Source organism: Dasypus novemcinctus, chromosome 17 (assembly GCF_030445035.2).
Source record: "Dasypus novemcinctus isolate mDasNov1 chromosome 17, mDasNov1.1.hap2, whole genome shotgun sequence".
Classification (NCBI taxonomy): domain Eukaryota; kingdom Metazoa; phylum Chordata; class Mammalia; order Cingulata; family Dasypodidae; genus Dasypus; species Dasypus novemcinctus.
The window spans coordinates 14,388,774-14,412,969 of record NC_080689.1 but is presented as its reverse complement, the minus strand read 5'-3'; the positions used below and the strand labels follow the sequence as shown (position 1 = coordinate 14,412,969).

At 37.8% G+C, this 24,196-nt stretch overlaps 1 protein-coding gene across 2 annotated transcripts in view; it reads right to left on the bottom strand.

The window, feature by feature from the left end:
- Nucleotides 1-1,476: 1,476 nt before the first annotated feature.
- Nucleotides 1,477-24,196, bottom strand: part of LOC101435608 (sulfotransferase 1C1-like) — a 43,988-nt gene continuing 21,268 nt past the window's right edge. For both annotated transcript variants that reach the window (XM_012519616.3, XM_004478412.3), the window contains exons 4-8: nucleotides 8,371-8,468; nucleotides 4,595-4,721; nucleotides 3,561-3,655; nucleotides 2,374-2,554; nucleotides 1,477-2,172 (exon numbers count right to left, since the gene is read on the bottom strand). In XM_012519616.3, coding sequence (XP_012375070.1) covers nucleotides 2,018-2,172; nucleotides 2,374-2,554; nucleotides 3,561-3,655; nucleotides 4,595-4,721; nucleotides 8,371-8,468 — 656 coding nt within the window. In that variant the 3' untranslated portion in view covers nucleotides 1,477-2,017. The remainder of the gene's footprint in view (nucleotides 2,173-2,373; nucleotides 2,555-3,560; nucleotides 3,656-4,594; nucleotides 4,722-8,370; nucleotides 8,469-24,196) is intronic.

Below are 24,196 nucleotides of genomic sequence, written 5' to 3'. Positions count from 1 at the left end.
CATAGGGGTATTCCTTCTGACAACCTCCAGACTCTTTTTTAGAGACTCACAGCCTTATAATCTCATTTCTCCTTTCCATTTCCCCCTTACATTAGGTCAAACAGCTTCCCGAAGTCATGTTATTATATGTAGACAGGTATATTCTGCTGTTCCGCATTGAATCTTTAATTCAAGGTCATTTTCTAGTTGCTTCTTCAGCTGGTATGTGGTAGTGATCCCTCGGTACCAGGGAGGCTCATCCCCGGGTGTCGTGTCCCATGCTGGGGGGAATGCATCGCATCTACATGCTGAGTTTGGCTGTGAGAGTGGCCACATTTGAGTAACATGAAGGCTGTCAGGAGGAAACCCCCAGGCACAATGCTACTCTAGGCCTTGTTCTTATTGCAGGTGTATAGGCTCAAAAGTGTAACCATTAGTATCACGAGCCCACTGTTGGGCCCTCCTTCCTTCCTGGTTCTTGCCGTTGCGCCTGGAGGATTGCCGCTGCTCTCCCAGGGCCCACAACAGTGACCCCCCGGCCAGGAGCCCAGTACCCCCCAGCTGTTATTTTTGTTTCCACTATGAGTATATATAGACATTACCATATACCCTGGGCATATGCCCTGTATAACTCTCTGTCAACCATATATATCCGAGACAGGTTTTAATAAAAAAGAGAAGAAACAGAACATGATTTTAAGTATGGGTGACCAACTTGACAATCCCAACAATTTTGCCAGAAACCCTGTTTTTTTAATACCAATTTTTAAATTAGAGAAGTTGTAGGTGTAAAAAAAAAATCATGTAGAATATACAGACTTCCCATATGCCCCTCTGCATGCACAGTTTTCCTATTATGTTTTTCTTTTGGGCTAATTTAGGACTTAAAACAATTCTTACTAAGAAGTCCATTTGAAAGACAAAATCTTTCTCCATTTCTCAATCTCATATTGCTCACACAGGTGGGTTGAGTTGTTTATCTCCTGACACTTATCACTGGCTTCATTGCTTAAGTCCTTGCCTTCCTTTTTGGTCTTCAGACCATTTTCGGCTTGAGACAACCTCAGTCATATATAACTCACTTGCTTCCATTCTTCATTTTATCTTCTGCTCCTCATAATCTAATATCTCATAGAGTTGGGCCATCCTCTTAGAGCCTCTTAGAGCCTGACCATTCTTTTTAAAAACTGGTTCTCCTTTTACATTCTCCCTTGTGCTCATTTTGCTCATTTCTCAGTATCTTTGCTTCTTTTGTTCACTTCCTCTTATGTGGAAGTTCTATTCTTATTTATTTCTCTCGTTTCATGAACTTTGCCTATGGGAGACCATATTATCATGAAGTTAAGTCACCTTTGTGCAGATGGCTACATTATCATGTGTAAGTGCCTATGTAAATGATGACGTAATGCCCCGGCCTGTGGGACGGCAACGAGGGCTTGAAACCTGCCGAGAAAGAATGGTGGGACAAGAGACACGAAGAATGACAGCAAGACAGGGTTCTGATCAAGCTGCGAATTTTATTGAGGGAACAAAGCATATATACTCTTGGGAAGGGGAAGGGCGGTGGGTGGAGGTGGAAGCTAGGGATTGGCTACTTCTGTTGCTGAGGTAGAAGGCGGACTTCAGTTTCACCGTCTTGCGCCTGCGCACTATCTTATCAGTCTGGGTAGTGGCGGGAAACGGAGAACAAAGGAAGAACAAAGGAGCAGGGAGGGAGAAGAACAAGGAAGTGACAGGGCAGATTTGCGTTCTGCCATGATGTGGGACCTGCCATGTTGTGGTGAACTAATTATAGTTTACTCAAATGAGAAAGTTGGCTCCTCTCTGGCAGCCATGCTGCTGGCTCTGCTGAGTTCGGCGTGTACTTTATTTTGACTGCTCCCAACAACGTAACTTAATTTTGAACTTTCTACCAGGGATTTGATTACATTTGGATTAAATATTATCATAGCGATATAGGATCTACAGAGTGTGGTAAAGCTGAGGTTTGGAGGAAGGTATCACTGTTCTAATCATCCTTCTTCACCAGTCTCAATGGCTAAAATCTAGGAGGAAAGTCCATCAGTACCTCCTCAATTGTTCTCAAATCTGTGCGGAAGGTCAGAGTGCTTCCTGCCATCTTCTTCTCATAGTCCTTGTCAAATTCTTCATTCTGGGCTACGGTAAAATAGTTCTTCCAGTCTCCTGGCATCCCTGAAATGAGTTGAGTCTCAGTGATTGCTATTGGAGCACAGGGAGGAATAAGTAGGCATTCAGATTTCTCACAAGAATGGGGAAAGGCAGGAAGTTTGCCTGTCAAAAACTGTACAGAGATGTTGCTGACAAGAATCAATAATGAAAAATCTAAACTGCCCACAGAGTCCCATCTAGCATTAAAATATACAACTCATCTACCTTTCCTCATAAAAGGAGAGATGGAGTGGTCCATGACATTGGTAGGGAAAGTGGTGTAGTTGGTCATTGGGTTTTGCTTCATTACATCAAAGGAAGTGTGATAGATGATTTTATTCAGAATTTCATCTGATATATCTTTCTTCAGGAATTTCAATATCTTCTGTATTTCCTGTTTTGGGTCCTGTAGAGGGAGTTGTAATATAAAACAGAAATAATTTGGTATCTTCCATAAGTCTTGATGTTCTACCACTTGGATAAGCAGAGTTTGGATACAGGTTCATTAGAAGAAGAATTCAAATAAATTCAAGAAACATTTCTAAAGTGCTACTATGTGTAAGCAACTGTACTACATATGTCAAAAGTACACAAATAACCAGAATATCTGGCCGGAAAAGAACATGTTGCCCAAAACAAAGAAAGTGTCATGGGGTTTTATGGGAAATGGAAATTATATCTGCCTAGGGGAGATCAGGAAGGGTTGTATGAAAGAGGGAAAATGGTGGTGAAGCATAGCATGACTGACTCTGGCATTTGGGCTCTTGTCTATGTATTTAACAGAAGGTCAGCAAGAGGAATGAATAAAAGGGATCTCAAATTATCTCAGAAATCTGAATTCTTATTCCCTGATTCTTTCTGAAACTCTTATATCAGCCACATGATCAAAGATATGCAGAAAAAAGAAGGAGCTACAGCTTTGGATTAGATTTCAGAAGACTTCTTACCAATAGTGTAGGATGTAGAAGCAGTAGAGGGTACTAAATTAAGTAAGTACAACTAGGCACTTTACAAACATCATCTCATAAATTAACAAATGTCATCTCATAAAGATTATTGCAATCTTATGAGGTAGACATTATACCCATTTCGTGGGGGGAAACATGGCTTGTAAGTGTCAGGATACAACAGGTTGATTTGATTATAAATTCAGCATGTGCTATAAACAAGGTATGTGGTATTTCTTGAGGAGGAAGGGTTTTCTGTTAATTGTGAAGTAATAAACAGAACACTTAGAAGAGCAAAAAAGGAGCGCTTTTGAGGGTAAAACTGTGCTTGGAAAGAGTGTTATGAAAGAGTCACTCATGTGATTAAAATTTCTTCTGTAGGAAAGTTCACAATATCAATGTTCTAACTGGGCTTTATTGCATTAGACTATGGGAGAATTTGATGGAAGCCAAACTGACCCTTACCTCCTTCACGTCCTCATAGAAGAGGTAGAGAATGCGGTGCTTGTCCTTTGCATCCCACCATCCTTTTACGTGGTCATACCAGGACCCCCACAACACTGAAGGGAAGGAAAGAGATAGTGTGTGCCAATATAAATTTGATACTTATAAAATGAACATGAATTTCTCAAAATAAATGAAGTATAAAAGAGGACATTTAATATTTTCGCCAGAAAACAGAGAACTTAGACTGAATTCTTTTTTCTAGAAGAGAGGGGGTTTCCACTGTTTAGGAGAGGTGATAAACCATGTTCTAGATTCCTTGGTTAATATTTCTACCAGTGAACTCACTTATAATGCACAAGAGATAGTCTTGTGGCCAAGGATTAAAATTCTTTATTTCTTTTGTATCACTGCATGGTGCCTAGAGCAGTGCTACGCAATAAATATTGCTTTTTAAAAGGTTGATTTTGAAAAGAAGACGTTCACTCTGAAAAACTATACAGTAGTTACCAAATATTCCGTTGCTTAAACTCTTTGTGGCTATAAACAGGAGGAAGAGAGGTGCACCGTGTTTCTTTTGTTGACCCTGCCAAATTCACTCTCTACCCTTCCATCCCTTGTTCTCTGCCCTGTGAGGGTGATCCATATAGACTGTACAAATGGCCTCTCTTGGCCAAAGGCTCACCCTTTGACTCTGTGAGAAAGAGGCACTGGATGGGGTTTAGAATTGGGGAAGAGTGAGGCAATGCACTTATTTCCCTGATACCCTTCCTGTTGGGTCACTCTGGTTGATTGCTTCCCTTTACGAGATCAGCTCCTTTCAAGGTACCCTCTTTTTCTCCCCAGAGTACTGCACTCTCCTTTGTTTGTTTCCTGAAACTGCTTAAGGTTTTGTAAACAGTCTATTCAACTTTCCTCAATGACCCAGTTTGAGTGTGTCATCTATTTTCTCCCAGGACTTTGACTGATACAATCATCCAATTAAGAAATTTCTTTTCCGAGGTTATCAGATGAACAAATAAGGAAATGTGAACTTATGGTTTCCTTTCATTTACCTTTTCCAGCTTTGAATGTCTCAACAAATTCCTTCAAGATGCCAGGGGCAGGAAGTTTTTTATTCATTCTTGAAAAATGGTAGTAGGACACCAGACAGTCCTTGGCATTTCTAGCCACATAGATAATCTGAAACCAGCCAGCAAGGGGAGTGAGATGCAAAGAGAAAAGACAATAAACCATATTATTAGTATTCGTCTTAGTAGTAGTGTGGACTATTTTATCTGAATAATTGAGCATGAGTGCATTTTCTATGATTAAGGTGACCATATGTTCTGGATTTCCTTGGGAAAAATTCAATTTATATCTGTGGTTTTATCATAATTTTTACGATCACCCTCTTTCTCTCTCAAGAGTGTCCTGTTCTGAATGATGAATACTATTATACATTGACCTTAACTCTGATATTCTTGGAGGTTAAGGAAGGTACCTCTTGGCTTACACTTAGGAATCAATTGACCCAGATTATAGATGGCAAGGTCTAAATCAGTTAACTGTCTGGCATCATTTCAACATGATGTATTCTGTCTTCCAGATAAATTTTCACTCTTAGCTTTTCATTTGCTGATAAGTTTGAAGGGCTCTTGAGTTCTAGTTTTAGTCCACCTTTGGAACTGTTTGTGGTGACTGTCTTCTCATGCAAAAGGCCTTGATTGTGGTTTGGTAGAGACACCTGAACTCCTGACTTCCGGTCTGTCCACTTACCACCCTGGTTCAGGTTTAACCTGCGCTGCTGTGTGCATTCTCAGCAGGGTTGGGGAAGAGGAGCCCTTTAGTGGTTTTCTCAAACATTTTTGCCATGTGTTTCAATCATTCAACAGAACTTTGGCATCTAAGACAACATATCACCCAGTCATATTTTCTTCCTCACAACTTATCCCAAACTCTTGCATATTGAATTTCATTTTCCCCTTGCTCTCTCAGATGAACATAGTCATTTCATGACTTTGTTTCTCTTTTTTGCCTTTCTAGATTTTGGCTTTCTATCCAACATGCAACAAATCATTTAGGATATGAAAATGTATCATATAACCCAAGGTATTGTTGTAATATAACATTTCTTAATGCTTATGTTTGTTACTGACTTTTTGCAAATCCTGAGTAAATGTGAACAAGGGAAGCTTTAGGCTGAACAGAGAATGTCTTCAAATGTACTTGTGGTGTGCAATCAGGATATCTGGGTTGACCCTATGTTAAATACTTAAATTTTTGGAGAGTCATCTTATTCATCTGTATTACTTTCCTATTGCTGCTGTAACAGTAATAACCGCATTAACAGAAACTTAGTGGAGGCCAGATACCTGACATCATTTTTTACTGAGCTAAAGTGAAGGTATTGTTAGGAAGAATCTACAAGAAAATCTATGTCCATACATTTCCTAGCTTCTGGAGCTTTCCTTAGCTCATTTCCCCTTCCTGCAATCACTCCAATCTCTTGCTTCATTTGTCACATCTCACACTTCCTCCTTTGATCTTCTTGAATTCTTCTTATAAGGATGCTTGTTATGACATGTAGGGCCCACCTATAATCCATGATAACCTCCCCATTTGTAAAGCCTTAATTTAATCACACCTGCAAAGTTCCTTTTGCCATTTAGGTTAACATTCACAGGTTCTAGGGATTAGGATGTGGCTATCTTTGGTGGGCCATCATTCAGCCTACCATACCACCACAAAACAAAAATCTTGGACTACTCTCTCTAAAAGCACTTGCCCCTTAAATAATCCACGATTCTAAAGTGCTGTCTTTGGAATTATTATATTATTTAGAAAACTTGATTTTACAAAAAGATGTTAGCATCATCACTAACCAAGTGTTAGAATATTGTTTTCTAACATTGAGTCTAGAAGACTTGGAAATAATAGTGGTTCTTGAGCAGCAAAATAACATACAGTGAAAAAAGTTATCACTTTGTATAAATAAGCCAGGAAAGTTTCCACACCTCAATCTCAAGTCAAGGTGGCCTGGATATAATCTCAGGAAGCAAATCAAGAATGGTAGAACACTTTGATAAGTTGAAACCTATTGAATCATATTATACCTTGTTTAGAGATAAGAGATGGGAAAGATGAAGAGCTGATTCTTGGAAACCCAGCAAATAGAGAAAGATGAATGTAAGTGCTGGCATTGTGTAACTGGGCATTGCACTGAGGAGAAAGATCTTGTCTAAACCCTCTTGATTGTTATGGTTTCCTTGGTAAGAGTCAAGTCTAGTAGGTGTAGGAGTCTGCTATTATCCTGTCTCAAAGACATCTCTGAACATCAAATCATTCTCTGAGCAACCTGAGGATAATTGGGCATTCAAAGTAACTTGCCTGCAGAGAGAAGATATGCTAGTCCAGGTGGTATAGGCATTTGATTCTGCTGGATGGCTATACTTTTCATTATACAATTTATAAATAGATATTCTAGTTTATATTTCATTAATTTCAAGTATCATTGAAAAAGCAGACATAAAGAAGACACTTTTGTATATTCAAAGTGCACTGCATTGATATGATACATTCTGAAGTTGGAAGTGTCTGACTAAAGAAAACATATTTGAAAATGATGGATATAGACACATATCTTGCTTCATGAGATACGCTCTTTTTAAGGGTGGACAATTTCTACACAAGAGAAAAAAATCAGATATTTGGTCTTGAAAGGAAGAGCACCAGATTCTGGAGTTGAGGCAAAGGCAGCCAGGTGAATGTCATCTCACCTGGGCAGCCAGATAATGACATCGAAATGGGCTTTTCAGATGTTCAGCCCCAGGATTATAATTGATTGGTGGTCCCAGTTCTGAGTTCATCACCACATTCCTTTTGAGGCTACATTTCCCAAGGGATAGTTTTTACTTTTATTCAGAGAAGTTGTGGGTTTAGAGAAAATCATGTATAAAATACAGGTTTTTCCATGTGCCACCCTATTATTAACACCTCACATTGGTGTTGAACATTTGTTCCAATTGATGAAATGATATTTTATCATTGCACTATTAACTATGGTCCATGGTTTTACTTAGGGTTCACTGTTTATATTGTGCAGTTCCATGGATTGAAAAAAAATTATTCTAGGATCCTGTATACAACCTAAAATTTTCCCTTTTAAGACCATATTCAAATATATAATTCAGTGCTATTGATTATACTCACATTGTGGACAGAGTTAAGGCTTAAAGTGTACAGAGATTCATTTGGAACAATGGAAAAATTTTGGTTAGGGATGTTTGTTGATGGTACCAAGGGATGCCCTTTGCTCATGTTTGAGTGTAGTGGGATATGAAGGCTGGCCCAGGCATGTGAGATTGGCGACTCCTCTGATGGGTGATTTTGGCTGGATGAGCTTTGCTCAAGGTTGTGCTGCTGTCAGGGACTCTACGAATCCTGCTTTCCTTCCTTTCTTTTCTCATCCATGGGTGTCAGACTTCCATTATGCTCATATGGGTCTCCATACCTCCTTCATCTTGCTTCATTTTTCCTTTCACAGACTTTTCCCTAAATAAATCTCCTCATGTCCAACCCTGCCTTGGCCACTGCGTCTGGGAGGATGCAAGCTAAGTTGACAACATACCTCAAGAGATGCAGCCAATCAGAATGTTTTTTTTCTAAAACATCCTACTTTTCAGAAAAAAGTGTTTTCAAAGAATGGAGTGTGAGTGTGCACTAAGGACACCATATTCCCGTATCTCCCCTGTTTGTTATTTTTTCCAGATCTTTGCTTATTGCCAATTAGATCAAGACTTTCTTTGACCATTCTGATCAAAATTGGGTTTTAAGAGCTGGCTCTTATTACCTTTGAATTTTCTTTCCAGAAGGAAGGTGGTAGTATCTGACCAGGCAAATGAGTCTTCAGAATTCTAGGAGAAGGCATTTTGTTAGCCTGATCCACACCTGGGAAATGAAATCATGTCATTTAGCTATACATTTCTCATCAGTTACGTGGATTATTGTCTTGTCAAATATCTGGAATTGTATTGTCTAAAGAAGTGACTCTTTGCCTAAAGTAATAGTTTCTGTTTCCCATGTTTCCCTCATGATGACAATTTATTGTTTATTCTGGTAGGGGAGAAAGATAATGAATTATTGCATAACTCCTGAAGCAATATTACTTCCCTTCTAGGTTGAGGATTGGTGCATGCTTATATGAGTAGAAAAAGATGCTTCAGATGGTTTGAGTTTGGTCAGAACTCCAAACCCCCAAGTAAGTCCCACTTCGGGTTTTTGTTTTCCTGCACTGGGAGGTAGAAGAAATGCAACTGAAGAAAGGATTTATCTCTATTTAGGGAAAGAGTGTATACCAATGCTTCAAACCCAGCAGCTCTATCTAAAGAGCTTTGGTCTTTTTCACCTTTATTTTGAAGTCCAAGAACCATACCAGCTGCTGGTCACATGCCGCCACTATGCTCTGGCTGGGATATATAGTGGAATCTCAGTACTCATTGTTAATTAGTTCTGGGAGGCACAGTGTGTACCAAAAACAATGAGTACCAAACAAATTTTCCCATAAGGAATAACGTAAATAAATTTCCTTCATTCCCAAACCAAAGACACTGCACATTATTAAGGCAATATATAAAATGATAGGGTTGTATATCATTACTTTAAGAAATATTTAGATAAATAAAAAAGAAGAAGAGAAGAGTCCATGGTCTAATGGGATTGTGGGAAGAGAGTGGTGAGGAGGATAGTTGGAGTGTTGCTTGGAAGGAGAGTCCCTGCCAATAGAACATCATGCATTTGCACTTCAGGTGTTCTTTCTCTTTTCTGCCATTTTTCAACTTGCACCACCCACAGGCTCTGACACACTCTTTGTCACCTTCACTAAAAACTTATTCAATGAAGACTGCTTCTGTCTTCTTTTGAGAATTCCTTGAAAGTGTGAAATTGTTTGGTCATTCAATAAATTCACATTTTGCTTGTCAGAGCTTTGTCTGAATGGTACTTATATAATAATCATGGATATATAAAGGAATCAAAAACAGTAAGCAGTTACATAAAACAGAAAATCCAGTAGATGTAAAGAGAAATGGAAACACATTAATAATAGGATACTTTAATATAACACACTCAGTATAAGACATGGCAAATAGACAAAAGAAGAGAAACATCAATTAAGATTTAAACAAATTGGATCTTTTGAAGAAAATAGAATATATCTTCTTTTCAAGTACACATAGAACAGTGACAAAATTTGATCATATATTAGGGTACAAATAAAACATCAGTGGGTTCCATGAAGTTGAAATGTTATAAGCAGTGCTCTCTAATCACAATGAAATAAAACTAGAAATTAAATATGAAACCAAAAATAAAAAAAGTCCTACCACCTGGATTAAAAAATGTCTATTATATATTATGGAGGTGAAATTACAAAAGTTCTGAAAAAGGAAGAAAACTAATGAAAACATAACATACAGAAAACAAATACATTAAAAACAACTGTCAGAGAAAAATATATACAATGAATGAAAATAAATGACTTAAATTCAGAATTCAGCAAGCATTAGATAAAATTAACTACCCATTCATTATAAAATCTGTGAGCAAACTAGGAATAGAAGGAAATTCCTCAGCCTGGTAAAGGACATCCACAAGAAACCCAGAACTAATAGTGAAACACTGAATGCTTTCTCACTGAGATCAGGAACAAGACAAAAATGTCTGCTCTCATGATTTCTAGTCAATATTGTACTGGAGGTTCTAGCAAGTGCAGTAAGGCAAAAAGCAGAAATGAAAGGCACCCAGTTAGAAAGGATTAAAATTGTCTTCATAGACAACATGATTGTGGAAATCTGATAGTATGTCCAAAAATTTTCTTGAACTAATAAGACAGGTTACAGGATTCAAGGTGAGAAAACAAAAAACACAAATGTATTTATATAGAGTAGAAAAACATAATTAAAAATTAAAATGTAAAAAAACCATTTTATTGGCATAAATCCAAAAAAAGAGTGGGTTAAATTTGACAACAAAAGTGCATGGCCTATATAAAGAAAGCTATGATACATTGCTGAGAGAAATTAAAGAAAGTCTATTAATCGGAGAGATAAATGGCATTCAAAGACCAGAGAAACTAATTTTGTTAGGATGTTAATTCTCCCCGAATAGACCTATAGATTCAATGAAATCCTAGTCAAAATATCAGCTGACTTTTTTTTCTCTAGAAACTGGACAACTGATTCTAGGCTTTAGATGAAAATGAAAGGACCTAGAATAGCTAAACCAACCCTGAAAAAGAACAAATGTGGAGTATTCACACGATCTAATTTCAAAAGTTACTGTAAAACCACGGTACTCAAAACAGTGTAGTTGGCATAAAGATAGACACATAGTTGAAAGGAACAGAATAGAGAATCCAGAAATACACCCATTCATATATGGTTAATTGATTTTTGATAAAAGGACCAAAATGGGGAAAGAGATAATCTTTTCAGTAAATGGTGTTGGAATAAGTGTTTCAATCAATAATACTTTGTCAATACATAATAGGTAATATTATTTTACAAATGAAGAAACATTGAGCTTTGAGTGGTTTAGTAACTTATTCAAGGTCACCAAGATCAGAATCCAAACTGACATTTGAACCCGGGTTGTCAAAATCCAAAGTCTATGCCTTTTTCACCAAAAGTTTTCTCCTATTGCAAAAGATTCAATTTTTACTGTTTACTTTATTAAAACATGTCCTTTATTGCCACTTTGATTGCAAGATCTTTAAGGGTGCTTGTTATGTCTTAAATTCCTTAGTATATTAAGTGTGAAGCATAATCATTTATAGACGGTAGTGATACTGTATATATTTTAGCTTGATTCTTTGGTTTAAGAAAAAATAGATGATAGAAAATAAAGTATATATTAAGTTATGTAGAAAAACTATATTTAAAGCCAGTTCTCCATGAGCAGGTAGCACAGTGGCATAGGAATATAATTCTTATTACCAGATGCTATAGCTCAGTCCTCCCTTCACCATATGATATATTCAAGATACGTTCAAGTGCCGAATCAACACTAGGCTAGGTGCTGTCTGATTCTACCAAAACCTGTTTTGAGCCAGGAATTTGGGGGTTTTCTCCCTAGGAGAAGTGAGTGTTCCTGACCTTTGGAAATATCTTCAAGAAGGCTGGTAGTAGAAATAATTCTCTTAGATACAAATTGACCAAGCACGGTGTTTACAAAGTCATGGGTTCTAGTGGGGTAAACTTAAAGGAGTTGAGCTCAGGGGTAGAGCCCACTCAGTGAAAGGGTGCTGGTCAAAGGTGTTGGCCCACTGGCATTTCTGCAGATTCCCATCATTTTGGATCATGTCCACAATCTCCTATGTCCAGGTTGTGCCTGGAAGTGTTAGTTGCTCTTAAGTTCACCCATTTTACAGTATACTTTGATAGTGTTTCATTAACTTATTCAGATAAGTTTGCATTGTTCGAGGATTGAGCAAACTCAGCTCACTTTCACCTTGCATGACTCCCAGAATGAGCAGTTTCTCTCCTCTGAGCACTATTGACTCTGTGCTCATTGTCACTGCCTGTTTATATGACTGCTGTCTTGAAAGACTGATAGTTCGATGGAGGTAGGGAATTTTTCCTCTTATCCCTAGTAACTAGCATAAGGCTTTGCACATGATAAATGTAACTTGATTCAATGAATACTGAATTCAATGAATGTAGGAAGATACAAAGATGAATTAAGCACTGTTTCTGCCACAATAAGCTTACAGTCTTTTTGGGAGAGTTAGGATATGACAAAGACTGCTTGTCCTAGCTAGTATCTATTCTTTCCCAAACTCACTGGTATTTAGTTTTCAGCTTGGCCTGTAGCTGCTTGGCTCAAAGCCTACATTTTTAAGCTTCCCTTGCAGCTAACGTGGCTACGTCACTAAATTCTTCAAGGAAGAGATATGACCTTATTCTATTCTTCTTTCATTATTGATGTCTGGAATGTGTAGGTGATGGCTGGAGCTTCAGCAGTCATGGTGGACCATAAGAACAAGAAAGTGGAACTGAATGTTAGCAGTTTTCATCCTGGTTAGGCTGGCAATCTTATCTTAGCCTCAACTATGCCCCCACCAGAACTAAATCTGCTGAGAATTAAAGGCACAAAAAAATCCTAAGGCAGCAGTGAACAACTTCAAAAGAAGGCTACCTTATGAGTACATTAGGAATATCTAGATTGTGTGAGATGTCTAAGAGAATATTGGACATCTTAAAGATCTCATTTCCAGAGTACAAAGGAATCAATCTACACCTCCTTCATAGGTCCCCTGAGCCTGTTTTTGCAGAAAAGCTAGAGCTGGGAAGGGTGACTCAATGGAGACACTTCTACCAAAAGTAGCATTCCAGGTAATAACAGGAAGAGGAAAAAAAAGAAGTATTAAAAATATACATAGGCAAGTAAAAAACAAACAGAATGCAGAAACATTCCTGGAGAATTAATGGGAAACTTTAGCAAAAAGCAAACCAATGAGAAAGCCATAGACTCAAAGAAAAACTGAGCATGGAATAAACACAGAAACATTTACATGCCAAGACGCCAACAAAAAATTACAAGCCATACTAAGGTACAGGAAGATATGGCCCAACCAAAGGAATAACTTAAACCTTGAAATGAAACACATGATTTGAGATAACTGATCACAGATATCCAACTAAATCTTCTTAATAAATTCAATGAGATTATGGATATTAAGAAGACACTTGTTGAACACAAAGAAAATTTGGAAGTTTGCAAAGAAAAGTAATAAACCTTATGGGAATTAAAGACACAATGGATGACATTAGAAATACATTACAGGCATATAATAGCAGATTTGAAATTGTTGAGGACAGAATAAGTGAATAAGTGAGTTGGAGGACAGAACCTCTGAATTTGAAGAGACAGGAGAATAGAAAGGGAAAATAATGGAAAAAATGGAACAGGTACTCAAGGAATTGAATGGCATGCAAAATGCCCTAACATATGCATTGTAAGTGTCCCAGAAGGAAAAGGGAATGGAAAGGGCCATGGCAGTTTGATATTATTTATGAATCTCCCCAAAAGGATAAAATTATGTTTGTAAACTTACCTGTTCTGAGTATATGTACTGAATGCATTAGATTCAGTTGACATGTCCTGCTTAAATTACTTGTTAAGAGTAGGGCTTTGATTCGACCATGTCATTAAGGCATGACTCAGACTGAGTCCCCACCCTCTTGATGGGCTAATATAAACTGATACTCACTCTACAAGACAAACAGGAAGAGAGAAAGATCCATAGACACAGTAGAAAAGAGAACTTGGTCATTTCTGTCCTGCCATGTGACAGAAAGGAGAAGGCTCAAACAGCTAAAACTCCAGGAAGAAAGAAGAGCCATTTGCATGATAGTTTGCAATGAAAGATAACGGAGAAGCTGAGAAGGTCCAGGAGACCAGGTAGAGATAATTCGCCATCTTGTTTCAACATGTAGCAGAGGACTTTTGTGAGAAAATACTTCTTATGATACCTTGAGTTAGACTCTTTAGGACTTTATAACTGTAAACTTTTACCTTCAAAAATACCCTTTATAAAAACCAACAGATATCTAGTACTTTGCATCAGCACCTGTTTAACTGACTAATACAGGGGCAGAAAAAATGTTTAAGGAAATAATGGCCGAAAATTTCCCAACTGTTATCAAAGTCATAAATATCAATATCCAAGAAATACAATGCACCCCAAACAGAAGAAATCTAAGTTTAACTTCTCCAAGACAACTACTATGCAGAATGTCAAATGCCAGAGATAACAGAGAATTCTGAAAGCAAGAGAAAAAGAATTAATCAACATAAGGGATACTTAGTAAGACTAAGTTTCTCATCAGAAATCACAGTGGCAAGAAGGCAGTGGTATGATATACTAAAGGTTCTGAAAGAGAAAAACTAGCAGCCAGGAAATCATTATCCAGCAAAATTGTCCTTCAAAACTGAGGGTGAGCTTAAAGACTTCATAGATAAACAAAAACTAAAAGAGTGTTTCACCAAGAGACTGGATTTACAAGAGTCTAGAAAGGAAGATCACTAGTAAGGGTAACAAAAAGGGTAAAAAGACAAATAATAGTGAGAGAGGAAAATGGAAAGCCCAAAGATATAATGAATGTAGTAAGTAATGTCTTTTCAGTAATACTCTTGAGTGTTAATGGATTGAACTCCCCAATGGAAAGGCTCTGACTGGTAGAATATGTAAAACAATATCAGCCATCTATATGCTGTCTACAAGAGACTCACTTTACATGCAAGAACACAAATAGGCTGAAAATAAAGGATTGGTAAAAGATATTCCAAGCAAACAGTAATCAAAAAAAAAAAAAAAAAAAAAAGAGCTGAAATAGTGATACTAATATCACACAAAATAGATTTCAAATGTGAAACTGTTATAAGAGATGAAGAACAATATTATATACTAATAAAAGAAGCAATTCATCAAGAAGAAATAACAATAATACCTATTTATGCATATAACAGGGGTGTCCCAAAATACATGAAGAAAACACTGGCAAAACTAAAGGGAGAGAGGTAGGGCAAGATGGTGTCTGAGTGAGTGCACCTCACAATCTCTCCTGCAAAGAAGTGGCTGAGTAGGGTTGGAATCTTGCCGGTGTGGGATGTTTCAGGGGCTTGCAAGTCAGGAGGTATATGGATGTCGATTTGGAGAGACTGTGACAGAAGAAGTGCTTGCTAAAGGTAGAAACGTGGGTTACTAGCAAAGAGGTTGGATGTTGTGGGGAGGTGGGACCCTTCCTCCTAGGGCTGGCAGCTGCAGTGTTCCCTGAAAACTGTCAGTTGTGTGGCAGCATTCCCAAGCCCTGTGATCTCCAAGTGCGTGGTCCCCAGGCCTGTGTTCCCTAAGCCCCCATAGCCCACTTTCCACAGACCTACATACCCTGAGTCTGTAATATTCTGGACCTCCCTTTCCAGAATCCAGCACTCCCAGAGGTCCAGGATTAACCTAGCCCTCCAGTTTTGGCCTGACTCTGTGAGTGGGAGGGATTTGGTGGAAGGTGCAGAGGGGTCAAACGAGAGCGGGTTCAATTTTCAGGTCACCCCCCTGCCCCCTTTTTTTTTTGTGCTTGAAGGAGCATACCAGCTGGCTTGGGGAGACCTGGGAAGAAAGGAGTGGTGAATCTGCTGAGAAAGCCCAATTTACCTAAACACCCTGGGATAAGAAACTTGGTCTGGGAGAAGGTGGAGTCAGAAAATCAACTAACCCTCCAGTAAAACACCTAAGGAAGAGGGACTGTAGGGGGGTGCTTTCCAAGCTTCCAGTAGCATTCTTGGGGTTCCTGGTGAGGTGTGGGTGCTCTCTCTCTGGAAATTAAGAGTCACTGTTTTCTGTGCTGAGTTGGTTCAACAAGGACCCACTTGAATCTTCTACTGGACCTCTCAGGCAGTTTTCCTGCAGCCCCAGGAGAGAGGGAAGTGAGGAAGAGAGAAAGGGGGAATGCCAGATTCCTAAGCATTTTATTTAACTGCAAAGAGGATTCCTTGCTTGAAACTTTGTCTGGTATTTTGTCAGTTTGTGTTCTTGTTTTTCCTTCCTCTTTATCCCCCCAAGGTCCTTTTTTCTTTCTTTCTTTTTTCTTTTTCTTTTCCTTGCATGCTTCCCCCCTTTTTGTCCTCTTTCTTTCTTTCTTTCTTTCTTTCTTTCTTTCTTTCTTTCTTTCTTTCTTTCTTTCTTTCTTTCTTTCTTTCTTTCTTTCTTTCTTTCTTTCTTTCTTTCTTTCCCTCTTTCTTTCTCTCTTTCTTTCTTTCTCTTCTTTTTTATTTTTTTATATTAGGTGCTACAGGGAGCACTTTACATTTGCTGAATTTCCTAATCCTCCATTTCCTCTTTTCTGTGTGTATTGATTTTGGTCACTCACATGATCCCCTTTCCTCTACATCTTTCTATCCTCCATCACTTATTGTTCCTCTTACATTACACCTCTCTTTGTTTGGCCCCCAATTTTTCTGCCTCTTTATTTCTAATACCTTTGTTCTGTTTTCTGTCTTATATTCACTCTTTATATTATTGTCCATTCTTTTCTCTTTCCCTCTCTCCTGAAAACACTGGCCTTTTAATTTACACTGTATTCCTCCCGATATTCACATTACTGTCTCATTATAGGTACTCTACTTTTCTTACTGTTATAACTCTACAGAGCTTACATGAGTCTAATATCCAATCTCCTATATCTCACATGGTTCCTCTGTTAATATTTACTATCAATACTACTATTATTCATTTTTATTTCTTACTCCTTTTGCTTTCTCTGGCCCTAATATTTTCCTACAAGTGAACTTAGCCAACAAGAAGGAAATAGAATAAGAAGAACAAAGTGATAAAGAGAATAATTAACATGCATGCAAAAACAACAACTAATTAAATCCAAAACTAGACAAAGAAGCTAAGCAACTGATTAAACCCATCAAGATAAAATGATGACCAGACAGCAAAAAACAAAACAAAACAAAACAAAAAAAAAAACTACAAACCAAACAAATAACCAGGAAAACATGCCCTAATCTAGTGAATAAACTAAAAACCAGGAAGAGGTGCAGACATTAAGCAAGCAATTAAAGCTCTCAAAACATATATTAGAGACCAATTTGATGAAGTGAAGGAAGAGATTAAGAACATTAAGAAAACACTTGGAGAGAATACAGAAGAAATGGCAATTATACCCAAAAAGATAATGGATATGATGGTGATGAACAGCACAATTCAAGAAATAAAAAATACACTCTTTCAAATAACAGCAGCCTTGAAGAGGCAGAGGAAAGAATTAGTGATGTGGAAGACAGTACATCTGAAAACAAACAGAGAGTAGAACTGATTGATAAAAAGATAGAAAAAATCATCAGGGACTTAGGGACCTGAATGACAATGAAAAATGTGTAAACATATGCATTAAAGGTGTCCCAGAAGAAGAAGAGAAGAGAAAGGGGACAGAAGGGGTGTTGAAGGAAATAATGGCTGAAAACTTCCCAAACCTATTGAAGGAGATGGATGTACATGTCCAGGAAGCACAATGCACCCCAAACAGCATGAATCCCAACAGGCCTACTCCAAGACATACACTTGTCAAATTATCCAATGCTCAAGACAAAGACAAATTACTAAAAGCAGCAAGAGAAAAAGAACCATCATATAAGAAGCAGGTTCCATAAGATTAAGTGCTGATTTCTCATCTGAAACCATGGAGGCAAGAAGGCAGAGGTATGACATAGTCAAAGTACTAAATGAAAAAATTTTCCAACCAAGAATACTTTATCCAGCAAAGGTTGCATTCAAAAATGATGGAGAGCTCAAAGTATTCACAGATAAACAGAAATTAAGAGAGTATGCTAACAAAAATCCTGCCCTTAAAGAAATACTAAAAGGAGTTCTGCAGGAAGAAAGAAAAAAAAAAGAGAGACAGAGTTGGATAGAATGTAAGAGCAACTAAAAAGACAAAAAGAGAAAAAAATTCAAACAAAATATGACAAACAAAAATCCAAAGAAAATATGGCTAATATAAGTAATTCCTTGAAAGTAATAATACTGAATGTCAATGGATTAAACTCACCTGTCAAGAGACTCAGATTGGAAGATTGGATAAGGAAATATGACCCATCTATATGCTGTCTTAAAGAAACACACCTTAGACTCAGGGATTCAAGGAGTTGAAAGTGAGTGGCTGGAAAACAATCTTACAAACAATAACCAAAAAAGGGCAGGAGTAGCTATATTAATACCACAGAAAATAGTCTTTAAATGCAAAACAATTGTGAGAGAAAAAGACGGACACTACATATTAGTGAAAGGGATAAACTTTCAAGAAGAAAGAACAATCACAAACATTTATGCTCCTAACAAGGAGCTGGACCTAATAGACATATATAGAACATTACACCCAAATAGAGCAGGATATACATTCTTCTCAAGTGCACATGGATCATTCTCCAAGATAGACCACATGCTAGGCCACAGAAAAAGTCTCAATGAATGCAGAAAGATTGAAATCATACAAAATAATTTCTCTGACTACAGTGGAATGAAGCTGGAAATCTGCAAGGGCTAGAGACCCAGATTTGGCAACAAGATATGGAAATTAAACAACACACTCTGAGAAAAACAGTGGGTCAAGGAGGAAATCTCAAGAGAAATTAATAATTACTTGAAACTAATGATAATGATAACACAACATATTAAAACTTATGGGATGCAGCAAAAGCAGTACTGAGAGGGAAATTTAAAGCCATAAATTCATACATCAAAAAAGAAGAAAGAGCTAAAACTGAAGACCTAGCTGCACACTTGGATGAATTAGTAAGAAAATAACAAACTAAACCCAAGGGAAGAAGAAAGAAAGAAATAACAAAGAGCAGAGCAGAATTAAATGAAATAGAAAATAAGAAAGCACTTGGAAAAAATAAACAAACCAAGAGCTGGTTCTTTGAGAAGATCAATAAAATTGATAGACCCTTAGCTAGACTAAGAAAGAAAAAAAGAGAGAAGATGCAAATACACAAAATAAAAATGAGAAAGGAGATATCACCACTGACCCCACAGAAATAAAGACTATCATAAGAGGATACTTTAAAAAACTATATGCCAACAAGAAGGCCAATTTAGAGGAAATGGACAAATTTGTAGAAACACATAAACAACCTACATTGATGAAAGAAGAAATTGATGATCTCAACAAACCAATCACAAGTAAAGAGATAGAATCAGTCATTAAAAACCTCCCAACTAAGAAGAGCCCTGGGCCAGATGGCTTCACAGGTGAATTCTACCAAACAGTCCCTAAAGAACTAACACCAATCTTGCTTAAACTCTTCCAAAAAATTGAAACAGAAGGAACATTGCCTAACTCATTCTATGATGCCATCATTACCCTAGTACCAAAACCAAACAAAGACCACAAGAAAGGAAAATTACAGACCAGTCTCTCCAATGAATCTAGATGCAAAAACCCTCAATAAAATACTTGTTAATCATATTCAACAACACATTAAACAAATTATACACCATGACCAAGTGGGATTCATTCCTGGTATGCAAGGATGGTTCAACATAAGAAAATCAATCAATGTAATACACCATATAAATTGATTAAAGACAAAAAATCACATGATCATATCTATAGATGCAGAAAAAGCATTTGACAAAATACAGCACCCTTTCTTGGTAAAAAACACTGTGCAAGATTGGAATAGAAGGAACCTTTCTGAACATGGTAAGAGTGTAGATGAAAAACCCACAGCCAACATCATTTACAATTGTGAAATCATAAAATCTTTCCCTCTAAGATCAGGAACAAGACAAGGATGCCCATTATTACCCCTTCTATTTAACATAGTCTTAGAAGTACTTGCTTAAGCACTGAGGCAAGAACCAGACATAGAAGACATCCAAATTGGAAAGGAAGAAGTCAAAATTTCAGTATTTACAGATGATATGATCCTACACATAAAAAGCCCTGAGAAGTCTACCACAAAGATTCTAGAACTTATAAATGAGTTCAGTAAATTCGGAGGTTACAAGATCAATGCACAAAAATCAGTAGCATTTTCTGTACACCAATAATGAACAATATGAGGAGGAAATCAAGAAAAAAAGACCATTTACAATAGCAAATAAAAAAATCAAATACGTAGGAATAAATTTTACTAAAGATGTAAAATCTTGTACACAGAAAACTACACAACACTTATCAAGGAAATCAAAGAAGAGCTGAATAAATGGAAGAATATTCCCTGCTCATGGATAGGAAGACTAAATATTATTAAGATATCTATCCTACCATAACTGATCTACACATTCAGTGCAATCCCAATAAAAAATCAACAGAGCATTCTTTAATGAACTAGAGAAACTGTCTATGAAATGTATTTGGAAAGGAAAGAGGCCCTGAATAGCCAAAGACATATTGAAAAAGAAAAATGAAATTGGAGGAAACACACTACCTGACTTCAAAATATACTACAAAGCTACAGTATTGAAAATGGCATGGTATTGGCACAAGGATAGACCCTGACCAATGGAACTAAATTGAGAGTTCTGATATAGATCCTCATATATACAGCCATGTTGTATTTGACAAGGCCACCAAACTCTCTCAATTTGGGGAGAATGGTTTCTTCAACAAATGGTTCCTGGAGAACTAGATATCCATATGTAAAAGAATGAAAGAGGATTGCCAACTCACACCTTATACAAAAATCAACTCAAAATGGACCAAAGACCTAAATATAAGAGCCAAGACCTTAAAGACCTTGGAAAGCAATGTAGGGAAGCATCTACAGGACCTTGTAACAGGAAATGGCTTCATGGACTTCACAACCAAAGCATGAGCAGCAAAAGATCAAATAGATAAATGGGACTTCCTCAAAATTAAAGCCTTCTGCACTTCAAAGGAGTTTGTCAAGAAAGTGAAAAGAGCCTGCACAATGGGAGAAAATATTTGGTAACCATATATCTGATAGGAGACTTATATCTGGCATATATAAAGAACTCCTATATCTTGAAAATAAAAAGACAAACAACCCATTTAAAAAATGGGAAAAAGATTTGAACAGACACTTATCCAAAGAAGATATACAAATGGCTAAAAACACATGAAAAAATGCTCAAAATCCATAGCTATTAGGGAAATGCAAATCAAAACTACAATGAGATACTGTCTTGCTCCGTTAAGACTGGCAGTTATCAAAAAAATAGAAGACTGTAAGTGCTGGAGAGGATGTGGAGGAATGGGAACACTCATCCACTGCTGGTGGGAATGTAGAAGGATCCAGCCATTCTGGAGGACAGTTTGGCAGTTTTTCAAAAAATTAGCCATAGTTTTGCCATATGACCCAGCAACTCCACTGCTGGGTATATATCTGGTAGAACTGAAGACAAGGTTACAAACTGATATATGCACACCAGTGTTCATAGCAGCACTATTCACTATTGACAAAAGCTAGAATCAAATGAAATGCCCATCAACAGATGAATGGATAAATAAAATGTGGTATATACATACAATGGAATACTATTCAGCTTTAAGAATGAATACACTACAAACACGTGTGATAACATGGATGAATCTTGAGAACATTATGTTGAGTGAAGCAACCTAGGCATTGAAGGACATATACTATTTGACCTCTCTGACATGAAATAAGTAAACCAAGCTGTCTCAGAGAGCTAGAGACTGGATGATAGGCTTAAAGGAATTTGGGGGGTAGAGGAAGGTTGGGAGCTGACACCAACATGGGTGAAATCTATGATAAGCTGGAGGTAAGTATTTGCACAGGGAAGGGATTAAATGGGGGCATAGGGATACCTTTGGGTGGGGCTTTGAAGGCTTGAGGGGCCTAGGGTTGGGAGGAAGGGTCAGATGCCCAAGAAACTGGAGGGAGGGTGGCGGAAACCTTTGTACATAGGAGATTGTCAGGCATGTGGTTGAGAGTATAATGTAGAGAAAATTCTTTAGAAAATATAGTAAGGAAGGTTACCTGTTTAAGATGCTTAAGGGGGTACATCTGACACAGGGCAAGCTTCTAGGGAGTGTGTGAGTGCTCATTTTGTCATAGTGGGTTATATCATTGTGTGGAGACCCATACAATGAGAGTGAAGGTATACCCACATCCTGGGGAGGACTGATGTTCTCAAACAGATGGAATTGTATCTCTCAAGAGAATTGGTGGCTCCCAATGGGTTAGGGCAGTCGAGTATGTCTAGCCCTCAACATTGTTGCAAGTATTTCTGAATACGGTCCTTCAAGTAATAAAGATTGATTATCATTGTGGGCCCTGAGGGGAGAGGGAAAGAGGTATTGAATAGATGGAATCATTGTAACTGTGGGGCAATGGAAGTGTTTCACAAGATCAAGCAATGATGGATATAGGACATGTTAACTTACATAAAAAATGTATAAAACTCTATAGGCTAAAATGTAAACCATAATGTAAAACATAAGATAACTAAAAATTTAGAAAATTGTATAGTCTAAAATATAAACCATAATGTAAACCCAAATGGAACCATGTTTAAAGGTATTGTTTCAATATCTGTACATCAGCAGCAGCAAATATAATATGAACATGTAAAAAGATTATTGTTTGGAAGAAACAAAGGATTTGATATTGGATATGTGTGAGTACCATATATTGTATATGTGAATTACTGTGATCTAAAACTTACGTGAAGACAAACTTAATAATTAGAACAAAAAAAGGATGTAGACCCTGAGGAAGAAATGAAAGAAATTGCCTTGCTACTGTACATACAGGGCAACACCTACAGCAATGATGAAAGGCAAAATGGCAAAAAGAAAGCTTTTTCATTTTTTCGTTTTTTGATACTGCAATTTATTTTTCCTTTATTTAATTTTTCTAAATTACTATATATTTTAAATCTAACCTTTAAAACCATCACTATATTCCATTTTACTATTAATGAAACTTGGAAATATATTAGGCTTCATTTATAAAGAAGTTTTGGACTACAGAGAGGTTCAACTATGGCAAGCTGAAACACTGGTGTGGGGTGTTATTGATGGGGGGCACATGGTTGGGGTGAGTTCTCCAGGGCATGTGTACAGGGTACATGAAAATGTTTGGATATTTTCATAGTGGTTTCCGTTGAAGGTGACAAGTGAGGGAAGCCTGGGTTCCTAGCCAGGGGAGCTTTATCACATTCCCCAATGGAACAGCAACAATTTCCCAAGTGCAATCACAAGGACCAATAAAGATGGATGATCCAACAGTGAGCCCTTGATGCTGATGGCTGTGATTGTGAGCCTGTGTGCCTGAAATATGAACTGTGCCTAGAACAGCAGGGTGCCTAAAAGTTATCTCCTGAGAGCCTCCATGTTCCTCAAATGTGGACACTCTCTAAGCCAAACTGAGCATGTAGATGCATTACCTTCCCCCTAGCATGGAACATGACTCCTGGGAATGAGTCTCCCTGGCACTGAGCCTCCCTGGAACTGAGGGATTACTACCAAGCACCAGCTAATGATGTAACTAGAAAATGACCTTGAATAAAAGGGTCAAGTCAGAGCAGCAGAATATCTCAGCCTACATGTAATATCAGGTGCTAAAAACTGCTTTTTGACTTTGGATAAAAGGGGGAAACGGAAAGGACAAATGAGTTTATATGACTAAGAGACTTCAAAATGAGTTGATAGGTCATTGGGGGGGTGACGCTTACACACACCTCAGCAGGGTACCAGAGACAGCCAAAGTAGATAGAAACACAGGTACTGGTTCTCCTGAGGGCTATGGAGACCCACAGGTTCTATGGTCATGGCAGATGGCTCTGGAGTTCAGTGCCATGTCAAACTTTGGAGTTTGTGTTCCTGACTGTGATGGAGTTGGACTCAGATATGACCTTTCTACACATACCTCTTTTGTTACTTTTACCGAACTTGTGGTTGGCGCTGGGGTTGGTGTATACTCAGGAGACCCGAATCTCTGGACTGTCCATATGACAGCCAGGCCCTGAGCCTCAGCAGACTTGCAACTCCTACCCTCTGGTTTATTGGACATACCTTGGCCAGCTAACAGGGAGGTGAAGAAGGTCAACCACCACACCAGGGAGCCAAGAGTGCCTACAACTGCAAGCAGGGGAATTGTATCCATCATCCATGTGGAAT